General features: G+C 37.5%; 1 protein-coding gene across 1 annotated transcript; it reads left to right on the top strand.

Annotated features, from left to right (window-relative positions):
* Nucleotides 1-377: 377 nt before the first annotated feature.
* LOC101744983 (hippocampus abundant transcript 1 protein) lies at nt 378-3,069 on the top strand. The gene has a single exon (XM_004925656.5). The coding sequence runs from the start codon at nt 1,063-1,065 to the stop codon at nt 2,500-2,502; it is 1,440 nt and encodes a 479-aa protein (XP_004925713.1). The 5' UTR covers nt 378-1,062; the 3' UTR covers nt 2,503-3,069.
* Nucleotides 3,070-20,950: the final 17,881 nt, after the last annotated feature.

Below are 20,950 nucleotides of genomic sequence, written 5' to 3'. Positions count from 1 at the left end.
GAACTTTTTATTTTATTGACTATTATGGAGGACTATCTTGAGTACTACTTGGTACGTAATCACAGTAAGCAATTGATAGCAAAGAATAAGCTATTAAGTAAAAAATTTGGTAGTTGCATTTACATTTTAATTTAGATATATTTGCGCAATGTTTTTTAAACTTTTATTCAAAGAAAATTACATCACGAGAAGATATATGTCTATGTAACTTCTCCAACGTAAAAGTGTCGAGTTTCTACTGGTAGCTTTTGGAACTAGTGGCAAAAAAACTTTTTATTTTGTAGACTTTAATAGATATGAACTAATCGGTCAATGAAGCCCGTTCTTGAGGAATTGAAACGTATTGGTATTAAATAAAAAAATATCAGTCAATCACAATTGCAATATTTACTAAAAATCTGTACATATATAAACTGTATAAAAATAGAGTTAAGCCTTATAAATAACTAGACATGCGCTAAAATGTGGATTGCATGCAATATTCAGATCGATCAAATTACTTCGAGGATAAAGTATTATTTTCCTAGAAGATTTGAAGATGAATTAAGGCATTACCCACGAAATATTTCGGAGTATCAACTTTTCATTTTTTTTTAATTACTTCGTTGGATAGCTGCGTTCACAGCCCACCTAGTGTTAAACGGTTACCGGAGCCCGTAAACTTCAACAACTCAAATGCCGCCACCCACCTTAAGACATGAGTTTGAAATCAGTTTTTACAATACAACGGCTGTCCCACTCTTCAAGCCGAAATTCATTATTGCTTCACGGTAGAAATAGTTAGTGCGGGCTCACAAGACGCCCTACCACCAGTAAATTATGTTTCATTTATCTTCTCTAATCTGTCCAGGCTACGCCTATTATTGTATTTTTTCGACCGTTCTTTAAATTTTTTTACTCTAGCAACAAAATTATCGAATTGTTTTTCAATTTTCCAGTAAAATTTTGACGTTGCTACAACTTGCTCGTTCATATCTAGTTTTACCAATGTAGAGCTTAAGGTTTTCTCAAAATGTCCGTAATTTAAGTAACATCTATTTATTTAAACGGAATACATCTTAAATGACGCCCACGAAGACCACTAAAACCGAAGTAGAAATGGTGATACGGAACAGAAAAACAGTTATGAAAGACGGGATAATGACAATGTCTGGAATCGGCGAGCCTTCTGTTTTTCACGCTCTGGTCGTTATTTTTTTGGAGTTTTTCGCGTGGGGCTTGCTCACTATGCCGATAATATCGGTACTGAACGCGACCTTTCCCGACCACACGTTCCTGATGAACGGATTGATCATGGGAATCAAGGGCATACTGTCTTTCCTCTCCGCGCCACTCATCGGAGCCCTGTCGGACGTGTGGGGCCGCAAGTTCTTTCTGTTGGTGACGGTATTCTTCACATGTGCCCCGATCCCGCTCATGACTATCAATACCTGGTGGTTCTTCGCGATGATCAGCATCAGCGGAGTGTTCGCGGTCACGTTTTCGATAGTGTTCGCGTACGTGGCTGACGTGACGACCGAAGCGGAGCGGTCTCGCGCGTACGGCCTCGTCTCCGCTACGTTTGCGGCTAGTCTAGTCATATCACCCGCTTTGGGTGCCTACCTTATGGATTTGTATGGAGAGTCCCTCGTCGTGGCTGCCGCTACCGCTGTTGCTGTACTGGACGTGTTCTTTATTATGGTCGCGGTGCCTGAGAGCCTCCCAGAGAAAGTGAGACCAACCGGCTGGGGCCCTGTCATCAGCTGGGAACAAGCAGATCCTTTTGCTGCACTGAGGAAAGTTGGTGCTGAGCGCACTGTGCTCATGCTATGTGTGGCAGTATTCCTCTCCTATCTGCCTGAAGCTGGACAGTACTCATGCATATTTGTTTACTTGAAACTAGTGATGGGTTTTGGTGTAGTGCAAGTGGCCATATTTATTGCTATTGTTGGTGTTTTGAGCATCGGAGTGCAAGTTATTCTTGGATTTTTGATGAAGTCTCTGGGAGCAAAACACACAATAATGGTGGGACTATTGTTTGAGATGCTGCAATTGATGTGGTATGGATTTGGCAGTCGTACGTGGATGATGTGGGCTGCCGGTGTGTTAGCCGCACTTGGTTCCATCACATACCCAGCGATCAGTGCTTATGTGTCAGTAAACAGCCGTGCAGACCGACAGGGAGTTGTACAAGGCATGGTAACTGGAGTCCGTGGACTTTGTAATGGCCTGGGTCCAGCCATGTTTGGAGTAATCTTCTATCTCTTCCATGTAGATTTAAATGAAGGTCATAACAAAACTGGTAGGATTCCTGAAGAGAGGCATGCATTACTGGTTCCTGGGCCACCATTCGTTTTGGGTGCATTACTCGTCATTTGTGCATTGCTGGTGACCGCTTTCTTACCTGAGGAGGATTCAAATGGAAGACGTGCACCAGCCGATCTCCGATTCGAGATGGAGCGTGGGCGGCGTGTTGCTGGCCCTCTGTCTCCGCTCATGGCGCCCGAATCAGCAGCACTCTAGCCGGCGGTCCAGGCGGGGCGCGCCGCCAGCGTGTAACTCGCCGACGCTCCTGTGAGTGAACTCCTGTGAGTGTTTCTTTACCAACCTCGACATATTGCAGGGCTCCTACGTTACGGTAGAGAGTTGATCAGCTTAGTCTGTTGCGTGTTTCCTAAGCTTTATATGAGTTAATAAAATAAATGAAAGTGAACTTAAAAACATGTGAATAGTTTAAGTCACTCATAAAATTTGAGCATTTATGATTATGAGCTGAGCATCACATGATTAGAAGCTGAAGTATTTATTAACTTTAAGTATTTGTGTCAAAATGAGTAACGCTCAGAGCTGGTAAACATTATTTAAGGTGTTGTATGTCCACAGTGGTTGAACATTATTTAAATTGTCATGCCATTGTCGTATATGGTGCACGGTGTGATAATTTAAATTATATGCAAAGCATATAAATTTAGTATCGTAAGGTAAAGAAAAACACAATCTTCTGTATGATATGTCCTGTCCAATTTAGTATTTTATTATGTGTAAAAGTAAGTAATTAATAGTTGATAAATAAAAAGCTATATTTTAAAATGTGATTGTGTTAAATTTTGTGACTATTGTGTTGTCTTTATTGTTTTTGTGTTGAAGTTACCGGTAAAAAATGTTTTTGGTTCTGGTTGTGATTATAACTAACATTTACAAAAATAAATTATGGCAGGCTTGAGTGATACTTTTAAAAATAAAATTGTGTAGGTATTGCACATTCTCTTACATTTTCATAGGATGAGAAATATTTAATTTTAAACCTTGCTTCTATATTATTTTGTGGCCATGAACTTTTTTAAATAATAAAAGAGAGTAAAGAAATTAATAAGATTAGCTTCTAAAAACTATTATTGATTGTAAAAAAATATCATGTCATGTGTGCAAAATTGAACAGAATAGTTTTTCTATAGCAAACCAGAAATATGACATACACTAATATGAAAAATATATTATTTCTCAAAGCTAACAATGGTATACAAGTAGCCATTGTCTGGATAATGTCATCACCCAAATATCTTTCATCACACCCCATCAGACGTTAGTGTCTGATTGCAATATATAGGCTCCATAACACACTGGAGTCACTATCTTTAACGGCTAAAATATATTAAGCATTTACTGTAATGTTAAAGATATGTTTGACTTCATACCCTCTGAAATGTAATCGTTTTCAAAACCTTAGTGGCTCATTATCATAATACATTTAAGTTTTCAAATATAAATAATATAAATTAGTATTCAGTATCTTAACTTTTTTTAAACAAGAATAATAATAAAATATTTTTCTCGACTTTTCAAATACAGTTTTGTGGTTACAAAAGACTGATAAAACAAAAAACATATTAACTTCCTTGGTGTACTAACTTAAGGTAGTCTTGACCTTTGGGTTACAGATATGGGCCCTCGTTGAGGCTCTGATCAATGGAGGGCCCAAAACAGCATGCTTACAAATTCTCCATCTATCATTATCTGTTTTGTTCTAATCGGAGTTAGAAATAACTAAAAATTAACTTTTTAATAAATAAAAAATTGTTCAAATATTTTCAGTTTGCAATTAATTACAAATTAATGATGTCATAATGTAAGCATGTACGTGTATTTATGTAAGCCAAAAACACGTTCGGAAATAATACACATAATTATAATCAGATAAATTTTAAGAATGGATGGTTGCTTACATTCGAATAAATAATTTGTATGAACCAACACGGAAAACAAAAGATTCGCAATTATTCTGTATTTATGCATATTATTTATGTAAAATTTTAATTATATTTCAATAGAATCACTGCAACTATGCATATTGTTGTATTCACTTGTGTATCCAATACAATATGTAGCTTCATCAAATCCGAGGGTCACGACCGACCTGGTTTGCAGTAACAATACTGTTGAGTCTACGTTATTATATTCAATTAGCGGTCACTCCTAGCTCCCCTAATAATGACAGGCCTAGAACTTAGACGCACTACCTAGAATGGCTTGCACGACGATACGTAGACACGAATACCGCGTTTGTATTTAAATAATAGGTTATTCTTATTAATCCGGTTATTTCAACTGTTAATTGGAACTAAGCATTCAAACGCGAGACAATAAAAAATATCGAGGCATGATAGTTTAAACATCAATAATATTTGCGTCTCTTGGTGGTAGAACTATGCCCGATCCAACGTATACAAAAAAAGCCTTAAAATTATTAAATCGTATTATTTCTGGTGGCTCGTCTCGTTTAAAAACTTAAGCTGGTTTTATTGCTAACAACAATCCTGGAAATCTTAGTCGAAATAGTCTGAGTCGGGCCGGACATTTCTTGTGCGTAACCTTATTACTGCGCTACCCTACGTTTTATACCTGTGATACATATTTAGGTTTAAAAGAATACGTGGAGACAAATGTTGACTTCATGTTCTGGAACATGTTGTGGTAATGCCTTTTAATATTTTGGGATAGATATTACAATATACCAAAGACCTGAGTCAGAAGAAAGGCCCTAAATTCAGTTGCAAATAGTCACAACGTCAATAGCGTTTACGAAATTATCATTTCCGCCCAGAAGCAGGAAAATATAATTTAACTCCAAAACTTCGTTTATTTTCACTTTCTCGGCATCAGGGTCAGCGCAACATGCATCCATGTTGTGGTTTAGTGAAGCCTACTATCGGTCCTCTCTCAGAGTGGTAGTTTTGAATTATGGCTTTGGATGCGCCAATCGATATCAGAATTTGTGAGAGTATTAAAGGACAAAATTAAAATGAAAGCACTACCTACTGCTCTTGTTGACGTATGACGAGGAAGTAGTATTAGATCGAGGAAGCTGGATTTGCCTACTTAACTGGCTGCAATGTGGAATGGGTGTACGAAGGTAAGGTGAATAGGAACTGTTAGTTGTTAACGAAAATGGCGGATGAGAGTCGTCCTGTTGAGAATCAAAATTTCTAAACGAACTGAATATACTCAGAGCGGTGACCTCGCGGTTTGCTTTTAACTAATTTATAGTATAGGTTGAATATTATGTTTTCCTCGAATTTGGAACGGTTTTACTTGAATAGTTCGCGAAACATGAAATTACAAAAACGAAAAGCTTTACAGAGTATATCAATAGTTTTGTCAAATTAATATTTTTCCAAGTATTTTTAGCTAAATCACTATTCCCCCTACGGGGGCAGCTCTTTTTTACATCTTATGATTACTATGAAACTCTTTCCATTCGAGGCCTCTGTGATGGAATGCAACAGAATTTGCACCAGTGATTCGAGTCGCCTCTCGAGTTACCGCATTGTATAAAGTAGTGACCTACAAAATTAAATTTAATTCTCCCATTTCTCATCATCATCATTTACAGACTTCTCCAGAGCACCACTGAGCTCGACTTTTGACTTTCTTTTCGAGTTTGAAATTACCTGATAGAGTAGGTACCATAAGGTATTATGGCATTTCGAACTTTTTATTTGTTTATTTATTTATTTATGTGATATGTAACTTAAGTTCATTTACTTATTTGTCAGTTTTGTAATAAAATAGTTGCTTGTTGTCAAATGAAGATAAAATCCTTCATCTGCTATCGAGTCGACTACTTTCAAAGGTTATTAAATTATTTATACCAATATCCCATTTTGGGTACTACCAATACAATGTTGAACACCTATTTGCCATTGGAATTAATCGACTCAAAGGTACATTAACATGGCATTAACAAATTTTAGATCCATAAAGTAAGTAATAAAAAATGTTGATGTTAAGATTACAATAAAAATACTGTAAAGTTGAATTAAATTATTACGAAAAAAAAACATTTCTGGATTTCATTTTTAAAATTGGACATTTGAGTGAAGGAATATTTCACTGCAGTACCAACACCAATAACAACTGTAGAATTGATGTGATCTATATTTACAGATTATATGAGACAGAATCAAGATTCTGCATAAGTCCGAATCCGTGCCATGGTAATTAGTCTGAGATATAAATCGTTTTGATTCACATGGCGGGTTATAATCATAAGCCCCCTAAAACTTATGATACATCTGGTGATTAGTGGCCCACGACTGGAAAAAAGTATATAATTTGCATTGATCATTGTCACAGAGCCACGGATAAGTACCACCATACTGTTTACATGGGTCGACCGTTATATCGCTATAACATATAGACTCCAACCTCGAGTTGGGTGTCGTCATCCATAATGGATTGTCTACGAGGTTCGATAATCATATAACATTAGATGGGCTACCAGATAATCCGCATCTGAATTATACACATATAAATCCACGTCATAATAACACACTTCAAATAACACGAGGAATCTAGAAAATGTTATACGGAAATAATTTGTTCAATTTATAAATTCTATTAAAATTTATAGACACTAAATAAGTGGAAGACCTTGAGAAACCTCAGTTACGTTAGAGGATTTCTGTGCCAAATTCAAAGTTAGTGCAGTAAGTATACTTACAACTAATTTAATTAGGTTCTGGTGTAGCTATCAGGCCACTGCAGTAGGTAGGTATTTTGATTCTTTATCAAAGGCCTGTTTCTATCTCTTTTTTTTTGGCTCGAGTTTTGTTTAAACTTTAATGCCTCATTTATATTATCGCCGAATAATTCGCCGCATATTTTGTGTAATACGACTACAGTAGGTACCTAATACCCATTTATATGTATTTGTATATTCGTCTAAATTAAGTAAACCTAGATCTAATAACCAATGATAACGTGCGACTCGCTGCTACGGCTTTATATCTGTTCGATGTGTAACTTTATTCAAAAGAATAAAGTTTACAATATGAATTTTTTCTCTCACTTTTTTTTTGCGAAAATGTGTTGAACAATTTAAACTTCTCGTAGAATTCGTTCGTTCAAGCGGTCCTAAATAGTAAATTCCATGCGACAAAGTTCATGGGTCAACTGAATAATGGTGAATATGCAAACACAGCTCACGAAAACGCACCGAATAATCCTTTGATTAGAGCCAAAAAACAGAGTCTGGTCTGGAGACCTGGGCCTGGAATTGATCCGAAAATACATGAACTCAGCCTCGGAACCTTACTTCGATAAAGCTATGCGCCATGATAATCGCCTTATCGTTTTCACCGCTGACTACTCCTCGAATCCTAATCACGTACGTCACCGTCGACGCCCTAGGTACGTCCTTACGTATCCATCAGATCCAATAGCTCTTGCATTAGACGCCTTCAGCTCTAACTCTAGGCGCAGGCTTAGGGACCCCGGTAACCGGACTCGTGCAACCTAACCCATGCATCAGTCCGTTGAGTTTCTCGCCGGATGCTCTCAGTGGGTCGCGATTCCGATCCAGTAGCATATTTATTTGCGAAGCAGCTGCTCTTGAATTGTTAGGTCTCCTTTGTAGGTGTACGGGCAGCTGTTAGCAAATCCCACCCCTCCTGGCTGAGATTTGCTTTGACCACCAGCAATTTCTCGTTCATAAAAAAAGGAAAATAATAGCAAACAGATGTCGGAAATTTTAGGGTATGTTGTGATCTTACGCCAGTTTTGTGCTGTACCTTCCTGCATATTTCTATCACGAAACAATCGTGGGTCCGGTTTGAAGGGCTGGCAAGACTGGTAGATTGTCTCAACGCTTTCAACGGCCAGCACTTTACACTGTTGTTTGTGTCTATGGGCTCAGGCGATCAATGAACATTAGGTAAACCGTGAACGAGGGTGATCATCAATTCCTAAATTATGGTCTTTAAATTAAGTTAAGTACCTACATTCGCAGTTACGAATGTTGTTGATGCACTTAGGACGTTTTGTCACTTCGCTCGAATAACGTAATACCTTGGAGGGAAAGTCATAGCGAAGGCTCTTAGAGTTTGTCTACGATTTTTATATTAACCTGGCACTCGTTGACTCCACTTCCATAAAGATAACATCTATATCTATGACAATGTGACGTTATTTACGAGGTCAAACGTTACCGGGGTCGCCCGAGACTCATGACAAACTCTTGATGTCGATCTTGGGGATTCCAAACATTAAAGTTTATGATATTGTAGGTACAAGAATTTTTCATTTGACATTATTGCGAGTGCTATCAATGCTATTATAAAATGAATGTAGAAATTTGTCTCTGTGGCTTTTGTTGGGTAGATATATAACCATTATTTGAAATTTTTTTTATTGCTTAGATGGGTGGACGAGCTCACAGCCCACCTGGTGTTAACTGGTTACTGGAGTCCATAGACATCTACAACGGAAATGCGCCACCCACCTTGAGATATAAGTTCTAAGATCTCAGTATAGTTCTAACGGCTGCCCTACCCTTCATACCGAAACGCATTACTGCTTCACGGCAGAAATAGGCAGGGCGGTGGTACCTACCCGTGCGGACTCACAAGAGGTCCTACCACCAGTAAAAAAGATGGCTCTCCTGTAAAGTTGCAAAAACGTCGTTTAAACCAAATACTCTTTCACCCTTCGACATGATAAACGTACAGGGTGGGTATAGGGTTTTGTTAGGCTGCGATGGCGGAATCCGGAAATACAGCAAAAAGTATGTAAGTAAAGTAAAGTAAAGTACATATAAAAGTAAGTATGTTTAAGTAAATAGCAGTACAGATCATTGGAACCAATTTATGGGGAGTTTCTTTCAAGTACATAGTAACTAGTATAGCAATAAAGACGATTTTATGTGCAATTTATATGAAACTATTTTAAATCTGTTGTAATGTTTACTCATGTAATATTAATATGTTAGCTTTAGTCTGTTCACGAGTTTTGGCACATAGCTGTCAATATTTTATGATGGTTGTTTGTTTTTACCTACTGTTCGTAGTGTGAGAATTACGGTTTTAGGGACTGACCCCACATAGGTAGTGGGGTAAGGGCAAAAAAAACTGTGAGAATTGCAGTAAATGCTATGCATGATCAGAGACAGTCAAATGTGCTCTGAATATAATTATACACTGTAGTAGGTACCTACTAATGGATGTATAGATTACAAAAAATATTCAAAAACGAATGTGACAATGTTCTAAATACCTAAGTATATGAAAACTGAAACGGGTTGCCAAGGTCAAGCTAATCGTTCTACACAAATCGAATCTCAGCCGTTCGGATCACGTAGCGAAGCAAGATTGAAGAGAGCTATTACTTTTTAAGTTGCTCGTTCGTTTTTTCTCAGGATAAAACAAAAAAAAATGTAACTAAAAACTTATCTACGAGCAAAAATTGACGACGACATGACACATTGTTAAAATAGGACAGTTCAGGATTCCGAATAGAGCAGGTGAACGCACTCCCGCACGCATACAATCTGTTATTTATACATTATACGTAATATAGCAGCACTTTTATGTAATATCCATAAGCGAGCCAAAAAGCAAAATACCTATCCATTTGACTTTTCGACATTGTGGAAAAAATATACCAATCTCGTTTAATTCCGGTCTGATTATGGTCTGAAGTATGATCGATGTATTAGTAGGTTTGTATTTAGACTAGTTAATTTTGATTAATAAACTTGGTAATTTAACGCCAAAATGCAAAAAAAAAGAATCACGACCGAGTAAAAAGTTAAATTAGCATAGATACGTATTCTAAATAATATTCTCATTTTTTATTCTCAAATAAGTTTTAAATGTTACAACAATATTCACTACTTTTCCGTGTTATAGTAACAATGATGTTGTTTTTTGTTTATCAATTCGTTGACATTGGGACGGGTCTTGTTGCGATTTTAACCTTGCTAGCTACACGTAGGTACATTCACAGTTGGATGCTTCAAAACATTAGTCGAGATGTTTGTAGTCCTTGTCATTTTATAACTTTTACGTGGACTGTAGGCTGATTGCGATGCTGAACAAAATGGCGTAGTAAAAAAATAGCTCTCTCGATTTTACTAGCGGACGGGCGAGCTGGAAACTTGCGATCTTTGATTATATACACATAGGTATAATCAAAGCTTGCGATCCTCAAGGCGTTTATTAAACGACTTTGTTTATGGTTCATTTGTGTATTGCTCTAGATGGGCGGACGATCTCACAGTCCACCAGGTCTTAAATGTTTATGAAAAATTAAATTCGTTCAAACACCTCATTAAGGAGCATTTTTTAAATATTAGTCAACCGATTTAATATGTGATAAGGTAGATTTCTGAAATCGGAATCTACTTAAATTGTATATGTTTCAAAGGTATTTTAAGTATCTTTTATATGTAAATTGCTTATTCTTATTTATGTGTAAAGAAGCAAAATTCAAAAATTGAATTTTTATTTTTTATTTTTAGTAATTATTATTATATGATAATACTTTGTATTAATTGTATGTATATTTACGGAGATATGTAGGTGTAGGTACATATATGTATATGTATTTCACTGGAATGGTACACCGCGCGTAGTTCGTTTCCAAATGATTCTTGTCCACCTGATGGTTGTCTGGAAGAGATCGCTCTTAGCGATAAGACCGCCAATTGTACGTTTTTTGTTTTTTATGTATCGCACTGTTTATTTGTTTTTTGGTGTACAATAAAGAATACTCTCTCTCTCTCTCTCTCTCTCTCTGGGCGTCGAAATGTGAATGCAGCTATCTTTATATAATAATAATAATAATTTATTTATTTCTCTCTTAAAGGTATAGTACAAATACAAATGGAAATTAACCTTATAATTTATTTTGTAAGCCTTTGAAAGAGCTAAAGTCTGTACTAGGTTCAAAGACCTGTATTAGTGATCTCCAGGCTCCCTCCTTCTTAAGATAGATTAGGTTAGGTTAAGTCGTGAACAGATGCTGCGGACTAGTGTTGAGAGATCAGTAGGTCATTAGGTTATCATTTAAGGTCATTATGCGTGTGTGTGTGTGTGTATTTGTGTGTGTGTGTGAGTGTGTGTATATGTGGGCATGCTAGCGTGTTTATTAGCTTTGAGTATTAAATGTCTTAATACCACTTAATACCAAATGGGCTGGGAGCTCGTCTTCTCGTGCATCACAAAAAATCATTGTACCACATGCTAATGAACATAAATCCTCCACAAACGAACTAGGACACGATTTGTCGCGAATAAAACCAGTGAAAGTGTTTAGTCATTGTCGTATCGATTGAGTCATAGGCGACCGTGCGACCCGAGGACGATAACGAACCATTATCAGTAGAATTGTGACGGAAACCTGGTTATTGTGTTTCGTTACCTGCATTTTTGTATCTAATAGCGATAAAGGCATGAAAATTGATGTCGAATTAATTTGGACGCCAAATTTATTCGTGGTTTAATTAAAATCTTAGTTTTGTTTTTGTACAAATTGTTTTAGGGTTGCAGACAGCCAACAATACAAATAATAAACCCTTTTATTGTGGTCGAGTCGAACTACATTTCCGACTCAGGCGACGAGGCAAGACAAAGCTACCGCCATGCTAATGCTAAGCACGTCCTATCGGCACTCCAAGCAGCGGTGAAGAGTTCAACGTGCAACCAAGCCCATAGGCACAACCCACCGAGTTTCCCGCCGGATCTTCTCAGTGGGTCGCGATTCCGATCTGGCGATAGATTCAGCGAAGCTAACGGCTACTGGGCGGACTGTGAACTGGTTCTGGTTTGATAATAAAAAAAAAACGACTTGCAACTGTATGGACTTCAACAACTTCGGTATTAACATGGATTGTCATTTAATATGTTAGGAGGAACACATTAACGCCGACAAAAAACAAATTATAATCCGCTATATTAAAAAAGTTTCTCAAAAAAATATATACAGTAGCTAGGAAATATAGCACAAAAAATAAAATATTAATTTACAAATTTGTATGAGGTTTTATTTCTAAAATTCTACGGAATCATTCTAAAAGTATCCTGTCAATTACAAATAATTTTTCATATCGCTTTCTTTACAAATGACGGAGTTATGAGGTAAAAAACATAAAACTCAACCTAAATTGATATCCTTTTTTTTGTTGCGTATGTTGGTGGACGAGCTCACGGCCCGGAGCCCATAGACATCTACAACGTAAATGCCGCCACCTACCTTCAGATGTGAGTTCTCAGTATAATACAACGGCTGCCACACCCTTCAAAACGAAACGCATCACTGTTTCACGACAGAAATAGGCAGGGTGTTGGTCCTACCCATGCGGACTCAGAAGACGTCCTGCCACAAGTAATTATGCAAATTATAATTTTGCGGGTTTGATTTTTATTACACGATGATACTCCTTGACCGTGGAAGTCAATCGTGAACATTTGCTAAGTATTCTAAGATATTTCATTAGAAACATTGGTATTTGCCGGCGGGATTCGAACTCGAACACCGGTGCATCGTAAGATGCAAATGGATGCACTGGATGGATAAAATGCACTGGACGTCTTATCCTTTAGGCCAAAACGACTTCGCCTTTCTCCTTTTTCAAGTTTTTAGTATTCCTGAAATATAAATATAACTCACTAGACAAATGAACTGTTACTATAATCGGTGCAAACTATCCCAACCGCATCAAGAAAAATCATGGCATCAAGCTAAACATGACACCGAATTTTATCCGGCTTTGTCGTTACTCATGGGCGATTTCACTGAAGGCAGCCTCCATCTGATTACATATAAGTATACTATGAAGAGGATCCCTACAAACAGCGCGGTACGTTTCATCTTCACATCGGATACATAACTTAGAAATCCAAATTTCAGTCACGCTCTCACGTCCCCTATAACCTCCATTAATATTGTTGACCCTGGCGTCTTGTCTAGATCTTTAGCAAAAAGGTCACATATTATTCAGTTATATTCATAATGAAACTACATTTTTATAATTTTAGGTGTTACGTGGGATATGTTATAGGGTTGTTTTTCCTTAAAATGCATATAATATCTAAATTTGTTTCTTCTAAACTAATAATACGATTCCTGTAATTTGAATCAATCATAATCTATAATATAAGCGGCTTTTTTTAAACGCATCGCGATTCTTACCCTTTATATGCCACGATGACAGCGAGATCCAGTTTTAAGTCCTTTACGACAATACATTTAAAAAAAAAAAATCTCTTTATCAGGTCGCGGCAAATGCGCGATGCTATGTCTATGGGCTGACTTTCATAACCAATTATTAACTCGTAGACCCTGAGCTCAGCTAGGTAGGTACTCGTTTAGTTTGAAGGGGATAGCCCGTTATCAAATATCTAGAGCTTGTGAAGTGACAGATTCACAGAATACAAGTCGGAATTATTTGCTTAAGTGGCGTCCATTGTCGCGCTGTGTCATACTTTGTGACGTCATTGCAACTCGTGCGTGAATCACTTCTCTAGGTTATGACGTGAAAATGTTTTAATCAATTATTATTGTTATTCCTTGAGTTCACACAAAAATCAATTGTCTTAATAGACTTCTTATACATCTAGCCGTCTGCTAGAACCTGGAATAGCCCCTTAGGCAATGAGCGGATAGGTAGGGAGAAAATATGAAAAAGCAAAATATTCCTATTAATGAACAAAAACAGTTTACCAAAATAGTCTCTACGCATTCATTAGAGTCAGAGAATTTAATATATGTTATTTTTCTTATTTTTTTGTATTGAGTATTTTAATTTGACTATGTATCTTTATATATTAACTAGCCGTAGTCGCCCGCTTCGCTGCGCATTTAAAATTAACATTAGTATTTGTTGTCATTATTATTAGGGAGTTCAACACTCATATAAATGTTAGCCTATCCGTTAAGTAAATGTATTTTCTACATGGATACCAAGTTTCAAGTCAATCGGATGTATAGTTCAGTACCTAGTTATAACGGAACATCCGTAAAAACCACTGTAGATTTATATATTAGTAGAGATATGTCTAATGATGTTATATTCTTAGATAATATGGTATAATTTACATAATATTTTCATAAATTCTTCCAACATTCAACCAATTAAATTATAGGTATATAATTAAGTCAACAAAAGATTCATACACCTTTAACAATACAAGAAACAAAATTCTATTATAAGTTTTTATTTTGGATAATTTTAAATTCTATTAAAAGTTTCTTGCTTACAACTGCTTTTATTAATGCTTATTTTTTTTTGTAAAGATGGACGAACGAGCTCACCGTCCATCTGGCTTTAAGCTGTCACAGGGACTTATAGGCATAATGTGAATGCCGTCACCGACCTTGAGACTTGTGGTCTATGTCTCAATTGAATTATAATAATTACGCAAACTATAATTTTTACAAGTTTGATTTTTATTATAATAATACAACGTGATTCCTTCATGAGGGAGGAACTTCTGAAGCTCCTGAAGCTTCAGGAGCTCATTCCAAAGCTGAATGGTAGGTACTTGGTCAAAAAGATCCCTGGAAATGCACTGTGGATGCACGCAGTGGCTCCAGATAGTATGGATGAACTCTACTCAGATGGCGGACGGTGATATGGTAAAAACGGGACGATGGGATCATCTCAAACAATTCCAGTTGTGATTTTGTGTTACGTCCTTGTTCGATAAAGAATTTTCGAACGAAACAAATATATACGTAAATTTTTGTCACACTAAATTTTGTTTTAATTACGAACAGTTGTTCAAATAATGAAATCGGGTATGAATGTAGGCAGTAACGTGAGGAGGGGAACCCTTAAAAAGACTTGGACGGAATGTGTGGAAGAGGATATGCGGCAGAATTCTGTGACTACGTATGATGATAGGCACGAATGGAAAAAGAGAACATGGTGCGCCGAACCCGCATTGTGGAATAAGGGCATGAAGAAGAAGCAGTTGAAATAAAGAATTTACGAGTACATAATCCGAATCTTATTGATATTTTGAAGGCTCTGGGTGTACTGAGAGTCTTGTTCCATGGAGGTGGGAGGACTTCGAAGTGTCTTATTTCCTTATTCGCTGCGTTCATTAACAGTTTATGTCAAGTCTCGAATTATAGAAATGAGATTAGAATAGAGTCCTCAAAGTAAATTCGTTGTGCCCTCGCCATTAATGTCCACTTACCTTACTTACCGTACTTAGTTAGGCCCACAGTCTTCAATAACAATTTGAAATATCCGAAAATAGTGAAAAGGATATTCATTTTTATATTTATATCTTTTTAATTTTTTTGATCCGCGTATATCGTGATGGTTCCCGTCACCCTTCCGAACAAATGACGGGAACCGTTTCAAATCTCCAGATAGTAATAATGTATCTAGTGGGTAAGTAATGAAATTGAGGTTTCATTCTCATGTCGTTGTGGGTAGCGTTCCGTCATAGCAGTGTCTATGCTGCCAACAGCCAATTACATCCATAGACTCAACGGCCAGGCCGTAAGATATTCTTCCCGACTACGCCGAAAAAATTGACATTTGGGTGTGATAATCCTGATAATCCCCATGTTATCACAACATCGCATGTAGGTATCGATAACAACTATATCACGTTTTATGATTTTATGTGTTTAATTACGCCAATAAACTACATTATAGTTGATACCTATAAATTTGAAGAGTGAACGAAGGCAGTTGACTGTACCTACTCGGCAAATGTTCACGATTGACTTCCACGATGAAGGAATAACATTGTGTAATAAAAATCAAACTCGCAAAATTATAATTTGCGTAATTACCTCTTGTGAGTCCGCGCGAGTAGGTACCACCACTCTGCCTATTTCTGCCGTGAAGCAGTAATGCGTTTCGGTTTGAAGGGTGGGGCAGCCATTGTAACTTTACTTGAGACCTTAGAACTTATATCTCAAGGCGGGTGGCGCATTTACATCGTAGATATATATGGGCTCCAGTAACCACTTAACACCAGGTGGCCTGTGAGCTCGTCCACACATCTGAGCAATGAAAAAAAAAAGGGGCGAGGTCTGGCGTTGCTATCTGCACGAACGTCTCTGAACACTTACGACCCGGTATCAAGCTCATCTTCCTTCTTTCACACTGTTCGATGATTTGCAAGCGGTCCCTTCGTAATAAGGTACAAAACTTACATACTTACGTCCGGTCATGGCCTGTGCCAGTGTAGAGTTCGCTCACGTAGCCTGCACTAATTTGAATCCCTTCAAATCATTCAATCCCGTTTTTGCAGAATAGCCGTCGGAGCATCGTGGTTCGTGAGGAACGTGGATCTTCACGATGATGGACTATATTAGTAAGGATTTTCAGTCGGCATCAGTGCGCCATTCCGAAAAAGCGGCACGACACGATAACCCTCTTGTCGTGGCCGCCGGAAGCTACATGGTAAATAGTCGGCGTCGCCACGTCATAAACACGTCATTTCGGGTCCTCCCCAACCCACTAATGACGCTTTTAGGTACCTCAAGCACCGCTGACGTTGGCATAACTCTCCAAGTTACCAGCTAAGTAGAAAAGAAAACCTCGCACTACAGTGTGCTTAGTGCGAGTTTTTTAACGTTCTCTATAGCGTAAAAGTTAGCCCAATTTTGTATGCAGTTGGAACAGCGCCCCTAGCGGCAAACGTAGGCAAACGATGCCATTCCATACAAATATGAGCTAACTTTTACGCTATCGAGGACGTTAAAAAACTCGCACTAAGCACACAGACTGCTCGGCAGTATAGCCGGCTTCCAGGAGGCTTCCAGGCAACGCTTAACGAATTATTTTTCAATCCAAATGGTCGATTTATTTTAATGAAAAAATAATAGCCAAAGTTATCTAAGTAAATGTTATTAGTTACGCAGTTCGCGAAGCCATCTCAACTATTGTAATTTTTATTGCATTCGCAGGATGGTCGCACAACTCACCTGTTGCTAAGTGGCTTAATTAAAACTACTTTTATGGTGTAATCTCTCATTTTTATATTATTTTATATTATATCATATATTATATAGTATAGTAGATATATTACATATATGTACGTATTATCTTATATTGACCTCCAGCCTGGGATATTACCTGTGTCTTCCGAGACCTTTTATTGTATTTTTAAAAATAAAGGCGAAACATTTGAACAACTCGTTTGCAACGTCGGCGAACGAATACCGAATCATAATATTAAGCATTATATTTAAAAAAATATATGAACATAAGTGCTTTATGGTTACTACGATCGGTCAGGCCTAAAATATAAATACGTACCAATGATAATTATATTTGACCTTGTTACTGGCCAATTATTTGCAAAATTCATTTCTGAAATGTTTTAGTTTGAATTACAAATGAGCTGTATCAACTCGAGTGGCCTTTTTTATAATTCTCCATAAACTTAGCTTTGAAGCTCAATATTTTTCAAAACAGTTTCTTTTCTTTGATGACCTGGTCTTAAGCGGTTACCGAGACATGAAAACGGCAATCCCGCTACCAATTGCATCTATAAGATCAAACCTGTGTGCTTAGTGCGAGTTTTTTAACGTTCTCGATAGCGTAAAAGTTAGCTCATATTTGTATGGAATGGGCAATGATGTTATAGCAAAAAGACTCTTTTTACTACCTCTTTTTACTATAACCTCTCCTCTTTTTTTACTATAAAATCATTGGGAATGGGATCGTTTGCCGTTAGGGGCGCTGTTCCTACAGCATACAATTAACTTTTACGCTATCGAGAACGTTAAAAAACTCGCACTAAGCACACTGAATGTATGACTGGTCTGTATACGCGCGATGGGGGTGCCTACCCGTGCGGACTCACATTGAACCTACCACCAAGAAATGCCATGATACTCTTTACGGTTTCTTTAAAAAATATGGCCAGAAAAAAAAAACTTAATTAAGTAAAATTAAATTCCATTCGACTCGGTTAAGTTCTAACAAATTTTCTTAATGTTCGTAATGGAAAAGGTAAGTATTTAGGCAAAAATATTCTCACACAAATGGAAGACACTGAAAAATAACTACAAACGAATTTGCTGTTTGAACAAAGTCTCCGGCGTTTGCTGTATTACAATATACTAGAGGTCCCGCAGTAGTCGAAATTCGACTATAATTAATTGGAATTGTAAGTTTGTACACTATAATGATTGTATTTTATACTTCTATAATCACAAATTTCGCCAAGACTACACTATAAAAAATTTTAACCAAGACAAACAATATTTAATCTATTCTCAATTTGACAACAGACGCCAAGAACAAAAGTTTGACAATAAATAGTATGCATGCGTGTGTGCGTCAAATACATGGTATGTAGTGTGTGTAATATTTTCTTTATTGATTTAATGTATCTTTTATGCATTATTTTAAAAAAAATATTAGCATTGTGCACTTCTTCTCTATATTCTCTATAAGTGTGGGAAATTTCATACTCCTCCGTCCGCGCAATTTTCGTAAAAAGGGATACAAAGTTTTTGCTTCACGTATTAATACATAGATAAGCCAAAACAATAAGTTTCAACAAAATAATTTATTCTTTGCAATATCAGTAATCTGTTACGTATGTACTTACATGCTATAAGTGAATCACGGCCTTGAATGGAGAATTTGAACTTTTTGACATTTAAAATTGATATCAATTCTACACTAAATAACAAAGTATAATATTGTATTAATTTACATTATGTAGAATTATTTAAATTTTTATTATTGCACTTGTAGGCAGACGGGCATACGGCCCACCTGATTGTGAGTGGTTACTGTCGCCCATGGGCTTCAGCAATGCCAGGGGCAGAGCCAAGCCGCTACCTAAAGAATAGTCTCGTTTGGGACTTTTTCCATAAATTTTGAATCTTTGATCTTTCCATAAATTTTGAACGCTTGGGGCAGCGGTATGCCAGGGCGGAGTCTCGGAGAGCTGGAAATGCTGGAGCTATCTTCCCAGTTAAAGCACATAAAGTAATATTTAGTAAAATCTCATTCATGAAATCATCAGATTCTTATCAGAAGATTGTGAGTCTTGATTGACTCTTGTGAGTCTGCACAGGTAGGTACCATTACCCTGCCTATTTCTGCGGTGAAGCAGTAATGCGTTTCGACTTGAAGGGTGGGGCAGCCGTTGTAACTATACTTGAGACCTTAGAACTTAGGTATATCTCAAGGTGGGTGGCACATTTACGTTGTAGATGTCTATGGGCTCTGGTAACCGCTTTTGGCAGCGGCGGATCTGGAATGTAGTTACCGGCGGCCACGATGAGAGAGAGGGTTCTCGTGTCGTGCCGCTTTCTCGAAATGAGGTCGACTCTGTCCCCGTACCGCCCCATTTTATACTCTGGCGTTACGGCATCTACCCTACATTTTTTGTGATATTTATCAAAACGAAATTTTATCATTTAAAATAATAATCAAAACAATGTCTTAATATTACTGAAGTCGTTATCCACGACGTATTGTTGTAGATGTTACTGCAAAACACTTAAGTACCTACAGCTGCTGAGCGGGCCCATGCGGACTTACAAGAGGTCCGACCACCAGTAAAAGTTAAAAATAACTAGCTTGAGGTATAAAGTAAATTATTTCCCAGGGCTCGAATTACATATAATATTTTAACTGACTTAAACTGACCAGTAATACCCGATCCTGTGGACAGAAGAGAAAGCAGTCGACGTCGCCCAAAACACGTCATTTCGGATCCTCCCGATCCCCTAACGGTGCTTTTAGGTACCTCAAGCACCGGTCATAGTTCTCGTCAAACCCGTCGCTTGCGACGAAGGGCTCGACGAGTAAATTAATTCACAGACACAGCCCACTGAGTTTCTTGCCGGATCTTCTCAGCGGGTCGCGTTTCTGATCCGGTGGTAGATTCTGTGAAGCACGGCTCTTGCTAGGGTTCGTGTTAGCAACGTCGTCAGGTTTGAGCCCCGTGAGCTCACCTACATTGTTAGGCTACACCATGTTAGGGCGAAGCTGAAGTAGCCTCTCAAGGATATCAGCATAGGTAGGAAAAGAGAGTCGACCAGTCTCAGTCAGTCAGTCCGTCAGTCGGTCAGTTGAAACGAAACTGTCGGTTTACCCCGTCATTGTGAAAATTATTTGTTGAGAGTTTCAATAATTATTATTCAAAAGGTTTAATTTACTTTTACTGCAATAAACTGAGTTCAACCGAATACGAATGATAACGGAACTGTCGCTCAGCCATCTCTGGCGCCGTCATATATTTTTATCGGGTCGAGTTTCGTTCATATTTCAGATAAAGCAAATGACATTAAATACTTTAAACCTAAGTGTAGTTTTTGCGAATTCAGAAAGCATTTATTCACAAATTAGTGACGTGCGTAGGGGAGGGTCGTATTCATAGCCAACAAATTTTCTTTTACATTATTAACGATTAGACTCATAGAGCTCATATCTCAAGGTGGGTAGCGGCATTTACGTTGATGTCTATGGGCTCCGGTAACCACTTAATGTCAGGTGGGCCTTCAGGTTGTGCACGCATCAATACAAAAAAAAAGTATATCTAGATGGGAGATCGAACTCCTAATACAAAAGGTGTTCAAATTGTTATCGAAGCTAACATGGCGTGAATGTCGACACCAACCTTGAGACACTAGGTCGACTTTATTTATTTATTGCTTAGGTGGGTGGAAGAGCTTACGGCCCACTTGATGTGAAGTGGTT

Source organism: Bombyx mori, chromosome 25 (genome assembly GCF_030269925.1).
Source record: "Bombyx mori chromosome 25, ASM3026992v2".
In the NCBI taxonomy this organism is placed as follows: Eukaryota; Metazoa; Arthropoda; class Insecta; order Lepidoptera; family Bombycidae; genus Bombyx; species Bombyx mori.
Note: the sequence above shows the minus strand (reverse complement) of the source record. Positions and strands in the feature narration are given on the sequence as shown.

Excerpts from the sequence above, each read along its gene's own strand:
- LOC101744983 (XM_004925656.5), top strand. The coding sequence starts at position 1,063 with ATGACGCCCACGAAGACCACTAAAACCGAAGTAGAAATGGTGATACGG.